This window comes from Bison bison, unplaced genomic scaffold, assembly GCF_000754665.1.
Source record: "Bison bison bison isolate TAMUID 2011002044 unplaced genomic scaffold, Bison_UMD1.0 scf7180017864072, whole genome shotgun sequence".
NCBI lineage: Eukaryota > Metazoa > Chordata > Mammalia > Artiodactyla > Bovidae > Bison > Bison bison.
Genome location: NW_011494644.1, coordinates 2,861,428 through 2,873,185, shown reverse-complemented (window position 1 = coordinate 2,873,185; position 11,758 = coordinate 2,861,428). Strand labels below are relative to the sequence as shown.

General features: G+C 44.6%; 1 protein-coding gene across 1 annotated transcript in view; it reads left to right on the top strand.

The window, feature by feature from the left end:
* Positions 1-11,758, top strand: part of PDILT (protein disulfide isomerase-like, testis expressed) — a 45,547-nt gene that overhangs the window by 3,217 nt on the left and 30,572 nt on the right. The window contains exon 2 of the mRNA XM_010837135.1: positions 9,163-9,369. Within this exon, the coding sequence (XP_010835437.1) occupies positions 9,163-9,369 (207 nt within the window). The remainder of the gene's footprint in view (positions 1-9,162; positions 9,370-11,758) is intronic.

Here is an 11,758-nt window from a genome sequence, read left to right as displayed (position 1 = left end):
CCACCTGCTATGAAGGGCTGACTCATTTGAAAAGACCCTGATGTTGGGAAAGATTGGAGGCAGGAGGAGAAGGGGACGACAGAGAATGAGATGGTTGGATGGCATCACTGACTCAGTGGACATGAGTTTGGGTAAATTCTGGGAGATGGTGATGGACAGAGAGTCCTGGTGTGCTGCAGTTCATGGGGTCACAAAGAGTTGGACACGACTGATGAACTGAACTGAACGTGAAGTGTGCCTATTGTGTAAAGTTCTATCAAAATAATTCCAAGCCTCTGACCTCCATCTAGTTCAGGCTCTTAATGGTTTGTTTCCTTCAAAGTGTCAGAATGCACACCTGATTCTTCTTCAAGCCCATGGAGCAAAACTTGGTGAGATCCAGTTTGGGTCATTTTCTTTATAGGAGCCTGTGAGCAGGGCATAATTTCCACCTTACTGAACTACTCCTCCAGCTGGTTCCCTACCTCCCTCATTCACATCAAGACTTGGGTCACTACTTGAATATTTGGTTCATGGTTTTTTTCCTCAGGGAAGAATTGAGAACTCTACGGCTGCTGTGGCTTGTGAGTTAATGGTTTGCACAGGTCAGCCATCTAAGCCGTCTTCTCTTTTTTTGCTGCAGCCTTAAGCCCTGAATCCTGGACCCTCAGTGGAAATATTGAAGGATTTAGAGCCACACACTTTGCATGACACAACACACACCACAACACTCATTTATGCTTCCAAAATGACACGGCAGGTGGACAAACCTGGGTAACCTATCCAATCTGGGTGAGAATGTAAGACTCTGTCCACAACTACTCTGCTTTAATCAGGGCAGAAGGGCAAGTTCATGGTTCTTTGGGACGTTGATGTTTTATAACTTAGGGATTGACACTGAACCTGGGGCTATGAAGGGAGCTAATCGATTTTATATTCTTTAATTATACCTGATAACAACCAATTTGAATACTTTAAAGTCTTCCCACCAGCAGGTATTTAAATTCGGTGAACACCGGCAGAGATGCTATCTAAAAGACACTCAAACTCATTTCATTTGAAAATTTTATTTCTTCAAATATGCAGCTTAAATAAAAATGAATTCTCAAAAGCTTGCAGACCCTTTAAAATGACCTTTGGAAAAACGAATCACTTAGGACGAGCATTATAAAAGTACCCCCCACCCCGCCGCCAGGAGTAAATGGCTCTTTACAAAAAGGTCTTTCCAATATTGTCCCAGGGAAATACTGTCCTGGTAACTATCAAATCCTTAGCTGCTCCCCAGTTTCTCATTTCTCCAAGGACTCCAGATTCAAGAACCAACACTCAGAGGCATCTTTTCTCTTGGATATCTCACACATCTCAATGCCACATGTGTCCAAAATAGACCTCAGCATCTTTACTTGATTTGCTTTTTCTCACATCCTGTCTTGATTGACAGCATGGCTATCTTTATAATGTCAAAGTCAGAAATCCTAGATCATTCTTGACTCCTTTCTAGTCTCATCTCTAATCTCTCACTGAGTCCTATTGAAACTACCTCCTGAAGCCCTCTGCAATCTCCAGTCCTCCCCATTCCCCCCACCACTGCCATAGTTATGGCCTCATCATTCTCTCCCTGAACCACTGCAGTATCTTCTAGATCAGGGGTAAGAACTGGGCCACACAGCAGGAGGTGAGTGGTGGGTAAGCAAGCAAAGCTTCATCTGTATTTACAGGCACCCCTCGTTATTTGCATTACTGCCTGAGCTCTGCCTTCTGTCATGTCACTGACGGCGTTAGATTCTCATAGAAGCACAAACCTTACTATGAATTGCACATACAAGGGGTCTAGGTGGTGTGTTCCTTCTGAGAATCTAATGTCTGATGATCTGATGTGGAGCTGAGGCAGAGATCATAATAAATCAATTGCTTGCGGACTCATCAAAAAGCTGCATCTGGGGGCGGACTTTATAGTGGCAAGAGAGGTGAATTTCTTCAATTGTACAGTTGCATCTTGGTGGCAGGCTTTAAGTTAGAATCCAGCACTTATTTCAGTCCATGCATGGCCTGCCTGTGTTTTATTTACCACTTCTGTCTCTGCTTCTTTTCCACACTGTGCACTTGTCTCAGTCACAGTTTTGGCAAACTCACAAGCTAACTCTAGCCAAAATGAGTAAAAAATGAGTGTCACTGGGGAGCTTCTTTGAAAAGGGGGAAAGACTAAATTATGAGACAGCAGAATATTCTAAGACTGCCAACAAAAAGAAAGCCACAGTTACAAGAAAATATCAAGAGACTTAAGTTACAGGCTCATTGCAACAGGTGATTTATATTCTCTAAGCTCACTTTCTATGGTGACCAGCTATCCAACAAAGCCATGAAATCTTCAAATCTGCTTTGCCACATGGAGACTTAGCACCCTGCATTAAAAGACAAGCCTTTGGAGCTTTTCAAAAGGAAAAATGTGAACAGGAAGAACAGAAGCAATTATTGAAGGCCACCACACCACCAAGCATTTCTGCACTAACAGCATCATTCTTAGAGGCTAAATTAGCACATCTGCTTGGATCACTTTCTGATTGAAAATCCCAAAGTTTCCAAACTCCTTAACATAGCTACAATGTCCTTGGCTTGATTTAACCCAGGCCTACTTTTCCATTCCACTTGAAGTCTGTGCTCTACACCCTGAGTGTGGCTACCAGGTAGGTCACACTGGCACTAGCCTCCTGGCCTTTACACTTGAGGTTCCCTCTACCTGTAGTGTCCTTCCTGAACTTCTTAAGCTGGATTATGAAGTTTAAGTTCATGAAGTTGCCTTGTCAAGAGGCTGTGTTCACCTCCCTCCCACCTAGGCTCTGGCATGCTCACTCAGCCCTCTGCACCCTGCTTTTTATAACATTTGCCACACTGCTTTGAAACTGCGTTTAAACTTGTGAGTTCCACAGGGGACAGGGGTCAAAACTGATTCATCTCTTGATTGTTAACATCTAGGATTGTGCCTGGAGCACAGTAGTCATTTGGAGATGTTGGTAAATAAATGAGCTTTCCTTTGGCCCACAGTGTTCTTCATAAATGAGACAAGAGAAAAGGAAAAGCTACATTTAGTGGAGGAGGCCAAAATGAGACTTAAAAGGAGCAGTTTCTAGGTTGACTAATTAGTAATCATCCGTAAGGCAGAGGTGGCAAGAGTCTGCCTTGGGAGCAGATTAGATGATGTAGATGGTATAGTAGATGAGGATGGTGATGATGGTAATGACGCGGACAATCGTCATGATGAAAATGAGGAAGACCATTTACTCAGACCTGTATTCCAGGCACTGGGCTTGTTCTCATTGTTCCTGTCTTATATTATGAGGCAAATAAAGTCTCAGAAAGGTTTAGGATTTGCCCCAAATTATACAACTGGTAAGTGATGAGGATTTCAGACCAGGTCTAACACTCAATTCTTCTTTAACTGTGCTGATAATTGAAACATTCATTCATTAAACACTTATTGAATATTTATTATATGCCAGATCTCTTCTAGGCACTGAGTGGTAAGCAAAACAGACAGACCCTTGCTTTACATATCTTTTATCCTGGAGAGGTGAGTGAAAATGAAAGTGAAAGTTGCTCAGTCATGTCCAACTCTGGGACTCCATGGACTATACAGTTCATGGAATTCTCCAGGCCAGAACAGTGGAATGGGTAGCCTTTTCCTTCTCCAGGAGATCTTTCCAACCCAGGGATTGAACCCAGGTCTCCCACATTGCAGGCGGATTCTTTATCAGCTGAACCACAAGGGAAGCTTTGAGAGAGGAGACTCAAGATAAAATGATGCAGAAGTCAAAAATGTAGCATATCTTAAGGGTAGAAGTACTATGGAGAAAAACAGAGCAGGGCCCTTAGGAAGTACAAGAAGTGGTGCAAGTGGGTTAAGTACAGGGTAGCCAGAGAAGGCTTTCCTGTGAAGATGGAAATTGAACAAAGACCTGAAGGCAGTAAAACAGCAACCTGAGAAAATTTCAGGTGGAAGGAACAGCAAGTGCAAAGGCCCTGAGGTGGGAATGGGCAGGGTGGCTAAGCTGAGTTGCTGAAGAGAAAAGTAGTGGGATATAAGATCAGAAGGGTAAGGAGCAGATTTTTAGAGTTTTGTAGGCCTTTTCAATGGTCAAAGAAACTTGTTGCCTGGACCCTGAGGAACTGGGAGTTGGAGATCATCCTGAAGTCCTTATCACCTATGAGCACTATAAAGCATCCTATGGAATGGTGAGAGTATTATACTCATAAGCTTTTTCCATGCTTGATCTTGAACTTGGTCTTAAGTGGGGTTTCTCATCCTTAGCACTGTTGACATTTCTGCTGGCTAATTCTTAGCACAGTCTCTCTATGTATGTGTGTGTGTGTGCGCGCGCGTGCGTGTGTGTGTGTGTGTGTGTGAGATGGGGAGGAGGGTGTCTTGTGCACTGTGGGATATTTATTAGCATCCCTTGCTTTTACCAACTAGATACCAGTAGCATTCCAGATGTGACAACCAGTAATGACTCCAGATAGGGCCAAATGTGCCCTATTGAGAACCACAATCTAAAGAAAGGCAGACTCCAGCTCCCTGTGCTGGGAGCGAATCTCCATTTCCTACATTCACACCTCTCCCATCCATCAGCCCCATGGGGTTACCTACTAAAGACCCAGGCAAACATTGATTCTAGGTCCACTAGCCATTAACACATTTACACACTAGGCACACTGTCGAGAGCCACTGCCAACTCTAATGGGACCCTGGGTGCCATTTGCTTAACCCCCAAACCCATGAGAGAGCCACAGAATAGGCCTCAGCCTTATTTTGGATGGCTTGTCACCCTTGTCTTCCTTTCCCCAGGAATAAGAAGATTTGCTGAAGATCCTGATAACTACATAGGATCCTTCCTCCCCAGAGAACATCTGGTCAGAGCAAGACCATGAATTTCCCCCATATTATCATAATGCTCAATGTTTATTGGGCACTTCTGTATCAGAGCTTTGCATACCTTGGCTTACTATGTAGGCTTATTCTAAGGTATGGAAACTTATCACTATCCCCATTCTATAGGTGATGAAGCTAAGGTTCAGAGATGTTTAAAAAAACTCGTTTTCTGGACCACAGGTGCTGTAAGCCACCATAACTGTCTCTGATTTATGAAACAACCTAAGGAAATGATATTCATTGAGTATCTAGTATGTGCCAGACAATGGACCCTAGTTAGAACCTGAGGAGGGCTAAAACTGAAGGAGCTCCCAGCAAAGGGCTCCCTGCCCATCCACAGTCCACTGGGCACTGCTTTGCCCAGGTTCCAATGTACAGCTGAATTGACTCCATGCCCCATAAGACATAGTCACCAAGATCTGAGGGTGTATGCATTCATTTTACCTTTACACATTTGGCATTCAAGGCTCCAGAGGTAAACACTGATTTGCAAATTTTAAAAAGATAGAAACTAGCAAACAGGACTGGACATAAAAAGTAGATTTGGTTCTCTACAGTCTATCTGCTCTCATATGAACCACCCAGAGCAGGGTAGATTGGAAACTCACCCCTCCAGGGAAAAAGAGCATTTTTTCAGTCTGGCTTGCCTACAAGGTCAGTTAGAGCATGGAGTTAGGAGTCAGCCAGCCTTGGAGATGGAGAAGGCAATGGCACCCCAATTCAGTACTCTTGCCTGGAAAATCCCATGGATGGAGGAGCTTGGTAGGCTACAGTCCATGGGGTTGCACAGAGTCAGACATGACTGAAGTGACTTAGCAGCAGCCTTGGAGCTGAGTCTTGGCCTAATGCTTACTAGCTGTGAGACTTCTGGGTTTCTATTTCCTTGTCTAACACTCCTCACCTGTAATAGTAGATGACTGTCTACAACAGTAGATGACTCCTAGGCTTTTTCTGAGGACTAATCAAGATAATGCACGTAACACTTAGCAAAGTACTTGGCATAGTAAGTGTTCAATAAATGCTGTTATCTTGTTGTCAATACTATGATCATCATCACAATCATTACCATCATCATCACTATCATCATCCTTCTGGTTGCTCAGGTCAAAATGTCAGAGTCATCCTTGATTTCTTTCATTTACATTCCACCTCCAATCCATCAATAAACCTTGTCAATTCCTCCTTCAAGACCCCTCGAGGCTCTGACCACTTCTCACCCTCTCCATTGCCACTCCCCTGATTCAAGCCGTTAACATTTCTTACCTGGATTATTACAGTGGCCTCCAGCTGGGCTCCTTTTTCCTCTGTGGTCTAATCTCCATGTAACATTCAAAACAATCCAGGAAAAGTGTATATCATCACATCTAACACTGCTCCAAACCCTCTAGTACATTTCCACAAGCTTCAGAGGAAAGACCAAAGTCTATTCAGTGGTCTACAAGGCCTGTGTCTCCAGACCCAATGGACTTCTTGTCATCCCTCAGACATGTTGCTGCTACTGCTACTAAGTTGCTTCAGTTGTGTCCGACTCTGTGCAACCCCACTGACGTCAGCCCACCAGGCTCCCCCGTCCCTGGGATTCTCCAGGCAAGAACACTAGAGTGGGTTGCCATTTCCTTTTCCAGTGCATGAAAGTGAAAAGTGAAAGTGAAGTCGCTCAGTCGTATCCGACTCCTAGCGACCCCATGGACTGCAGCCCACCAGGCCCTTCTGTCCATGGGATTTTACAGGCATGTTGCATGTGTTCTTACTTCAAGGCCTTTGCTCATATGGCTCCTTTGCCTGGAACTCTCTCCCTCCTGTGAGTGAGCACACAGCTGGTTCCCTCATCATCTTCAGTCTTCATTAAAATGTTCCATTCTCTTCTCAGTGAGACCTCCGTTTACCTCCCTACTTAAAATCCATTCCCAGACACACTCCCAACTTCCATGTCTGCTTCTTTTTTCTCCATAGCACTTAGCGGCTAGCATAGAATACAGCCTGTTTCTTTACTTTATTCTTTACTTTATTTTCTGGGTTTTCCAATGAGAGCAGTGATTTTTATCAGTCTGTTCATTGTTAAGTCCTCAATACCTAAAATACTTCCTGGCACATGGGAGATTCTAAAAAAGATTTGTCAGATAAGTGAATGAATGAATCCCATTACTGTAACTATTAGGTCCCATCCATCCAACTCTCAGGCCCCAGTTGTCACAGTCTCTTTCTCTCACTTCCATGTTAGACACCAAAAAGCACTGGGCTATGTGTGGAACCTCAAAAACTCCACTGTTTGGACAATCATTCCAAGTGTTTCTCTTGTCCCAAGCTTAGAAACTCAGATTTGAATGCTATGTCAATCAGCAGCCCTGAGCCAGGCATGGCCAAATCCGTGAGGAAGTCAGAGGAGAGGCCTGCAGGCCAGAGCTTCTGGCAACAGGCCAACCCCTGCTGATGGTGAGGGATGGGGTATCGAAGGCAATGCTGGTGACGAAGCAGGCAGTGGAGAGGCACTGATCAACAAGGGAGGCGAAAAGTCACACTTCATGTCCATTGATTGAGAGTTTAATGAAAGTGATCATTCACATTTGGGTTCCATCACTGGAGCAGTGTGCTGACTGGCAATGGGGTGTGTGCCAACTGTCCTAGGCCTGGCTTTCTGGGTTTTGCTTTACAAAAGCCCTTTCTCTTGTACTTGGAACTTGCCCATGGCAGTGGAAATGACTTGCACTGGTTTCAAGTGCTCCAGATGGACAAGGGAGTTTGAGAAAGATAAAGCACTCTGGCTTAAAAGGGAATCAATGACCCCCTACCCTGGCTCAACCCACCTGCTGCAGACACTGGGCTCTGAGAGCCAGTGAGGGGCCTACAGTCTCTCAACATTATCAGGAGGAAGGGAGACAAATGTGATTGCCTTTTAGCCCCTCCCATTTAGGCCAGGAAGTCTTATACTGCTGCTGGGATCGAATGCCAGTCCCGCAGGGCTCTTTCCAGAAAAAGGCTCCTGACTTCTACTTCCAGCCCACCACCCGGCAATGTGAGAGGCCAAGGAATCTTGATCAATAGTGCCACGTCTCTTCAACACTCTGGACCAAGGAGATGAGCTGGGTGGGTAGGGGGTCATCATAACCTCCCCCCACCCCCTTATCCTTCTCACATCTGGCCTCCTTTTCACAAGCATGTCTCCTGCCATATTACATGTAGATACAGGGCAAATGAAGGTGCAGAACCTGTCCTGTTAGCTCCAGGAACGTCCACCAGATGGTGCTCATTCTCCCTCTCTCTCCATGCCCCGCCTACCCACTTCTCTTTTTCTCTCCTCTCACCTCCCTCCTTCTCACTCTATCCCTCTACTATGATTTCTGATAGACATTTTAACCATAATAACAGTATTAATAAGAAGGCATTATATACTGACCAAGTGCCAGGCCTGATGCTAAGGACAGGCCCAGTGGAGGTTAGAGAGCAAGCGCCCAAGCCAGAGTGAGTGAGTCCCATCCAGCTACACCTCCTATTGCCGTGAAACTTTGGGCAAATAAGTCATTTCAATTATGCAACAGTTTCCTCCTCTATCACAGTGAGATAATAATAGCCATACCTACTCCATAGAGGCTTCTCTGGTGGCTCAGATGGTAAAGAATCTGCCTGGAATGGGAGAGACCCAGGTTTGATCCCTGGGTTGGGAAGATCCTCTGGAGAAGGAAATGGCAACCCACCCCAGTATTCTTGCCTAGAGAATTACATGGACAGAGGGGGCTACAGTCCATGGGGTTGCAAAGAGTCAGATATGACTGAGAGCAACTAACACACACACACACACACACACACACACACACACACACCCCATAGGGGTACTTGGAGGATTCAGTGGGTTAATCCACATAAACCTCTTTGAAAGTAATAAGCACTATATAATTGATTGTTAAATCTTTTGACTCAGCTTCACAAAGCAGCCACTATTTCCCCACTTTATTGATGAGGCACATGACTCTCTGAGAAATTAAATTGCCCAAAGTTGTATTGTTTCCAGTGTTGCTGAGCCTCTGAAAAACCTGATGCATATCTCCCAAACTGATCAGTTTCATGAACTGTGATATACTGTCACATTTCTGAATCTACCCATAAGCAGTGGAACATGAGAAAAACCCAGGAGTTAAGCAGGCCTTAACTTTAAAAAAAAAAAAAAGCCTTAATAAAGGCTTAAACTTAACAAAGCCTCCTCCTTGGGAGATGGGATGGAGGAGAGGTTCTAGTGAGTTCTGTCTTTTTATTGGCTCTTTCAGATAACCCATCCTCAAAGCAATCCAGAAGCTTAGCTGAGGAGCTGGGCAAAGCCGTGGAGATCATGGGCAAAGGCAAGAATGGGATTGGATTTGGCAAAGTGGACGTCACAGTTGAGAAAGAACTTCAGAAGGAGTTTGATGTCAAGAAGGCCCCAGAGTTGAAGCTGTTTTTTGAGGGCAACAGATCACAGCCCATCAGCTGTGAAGGTAATGGTATTTGTGTGTCAATCAAAGGAATGCTAACTATGGAAACACAAAAATCTGCATTTCAGTGGCTTAACAGAATTACAAGTTTATGTCTTGCTTGCACCAAACCCAGTTGTAGCCAAGGTTGGGTGTGGGGCTTCTGGTCCACACAATCTTTCAAGGACCCAAGTCCCTGTCAGCCTGTGGCACTGTCCTCCCCTAGGACCTCTGATTCTCTGGCTGTTCCCTCTGTGTCCGGCCAGAAGTCGGTGCTGGGAGGCAGAGGAGTGCCCCCAGTGGAGTCCGTAGCCCAGACCTGGAGGTAGTGAATACCACTTCTATCCTCATCCTATTGACCTGGTTTCTGTTATGTGGCTCCACCCAACTGAAAGGCTGGGAAATATGGCCCTGCTCCATAAGGAAAAAAAATGGATTTTGGTGCACATGTAGTTACGTCCACCATATCTGAGCTGGTGGGCCCTGGAGGCACACGAGATGGCACAGTGAGGTACATGGTTTCTAAACTAAAAAGACCAGAGAGTGAGTTCCCGGCTTACCTAACTGCCCACTCCCACTGCACCCTTCCACTTTAGAATGATCTTGACGGGGTCTCGGACCAAGGAAGCACTGACTGATCAAAAGGGAGACCGGGAGGTGCTAGAACAAGATGCGCATGGGACTGGGTGACTACTAAACTAAAGCTAAAGCTTCTGTCACCATCCATTTCATTAACTCATTCACCCACTTATTCCACACCTTTTTATTAAGAACCTAACATGTGTCAAGCCCCATCTTTCAAAAATATTCATTTATTTTTATTTATTTGGCCGCACTGGGTCTTAGTTATGGCATGTGGAATCTAGTTCCCTAACCAGGGATCGAACCCAAGCTCCCTGTATTAGGAGCACAGAGTCTTAGCCCCTGGAACATCTGGGAAATCCCTCAAGTCCTATCTTAATGCTGGGGAATTTGAAGAATTTTGTGCCTCAGTGTGACTAGGTCTTAATTTTTAAAAAGTGTTAAATATATGGAGAAGCTAAAGGTAAAGGGGAAAAAGGAAAGATATATCCATTTGAATGCAGAGTTCCAAAGAATAGCAAGGAGAAACAAGAAAGCCTTCCTCAGTGAAAAAAGCAAAGAAACAGAGGAAAAAAAACAGAATGGGAAAGACTAGAAATCTCTTCAAGAAAATTAGAGGCACCAGGGGAACATTTCATGCAAAGATGGGCACAATAAAGGACAGAAACTATATTGATCTAACAGAAGCAGAAGTTAGTAAGAAGTGGCAAGAATACACAGAAGAACTATACAAAAAAGGTCTTCTTGACTCAGATAACCACTGTGGAGTGATCACTCACCTAGAGCCAGACATCCTGCAATGCAAAGTCAAGTGGGTTTTAGGAAGCATCACTATGAACAAAGCTAGGGGAAGTGATGGAATTCCAGCTGAGCTATTTCCAAATCCTAAAAGACGATGCTGTGAAAGTGCTGCACTCAACATGCCAGCAAATTTGGAAAACTCAGCAGTGGCCACAGGACTGGAAAAGGTCAGTTTTCATCCCAATCTCAAAGAAAGGCAATGCCAAAGAATATTCAAACTACCACACAATTGCACTCATCTCACACACTAGCAAAGTAATGCTGAAAATTCTCCAAGCCAGGTTTCAACAATACATGAACCGTGAACTTCCAGATGTTCAAGCTGGTTTTAGAAAAGGCAGAGGAACCAGAGATCAAATTGCCAACATCTGTTAGATCGTCGAAAAAGCAAGAGAATTCCAGAAAAACATCTACTTTGACTGTGTGGATCACAACAAACTGGAAAATTCTTAGAGATGGGAGTAACAGATCATGTTACCTGCCTCCTGAGAAATCTATATGCAGGTCAAGAAGCAAAAGTTAGAACCAGACATGGAACAACAGACTGGTTCCAAATTGGGAGAAGAGTACTTCAATGGTGTATATAGTCACCTTGATTATTTAACTTATATGCAGAGTTCAGTTCAGTTCAGTTGCTCAATCGTGTCCAAGTCTTTGCAACCCCATGAATCGCAGCACGCCAGGCCTCCCTGTCCATCACCAACCCCTAGATTTTACTCAAACTCATGTCCATCAACTCGGTAATGCCATCCAGCCATCTCATCCTCTGTCGTCCCCTTCTTCTCCTGCCCCCAACCCCTCCCAGCATCAGGGTCTTTTCCAATGAGTCAATTCTTCTCATGAGGTGGCCAAAGTATTGGAGTTTCAGCTAAGCATCATTCCTTCCAAAGAACACTCAGGGCTGATCTCCTTTAGGATGGACTGGTTGGATCTCCTTGCAGTCCAAGAGACTCTCAAGAGTCTTCTTCAACACCACAGTTCAAAAGCATCAATTCTTCGGTGCTCAGCCTTCTTCACAGTCCAACTCTCA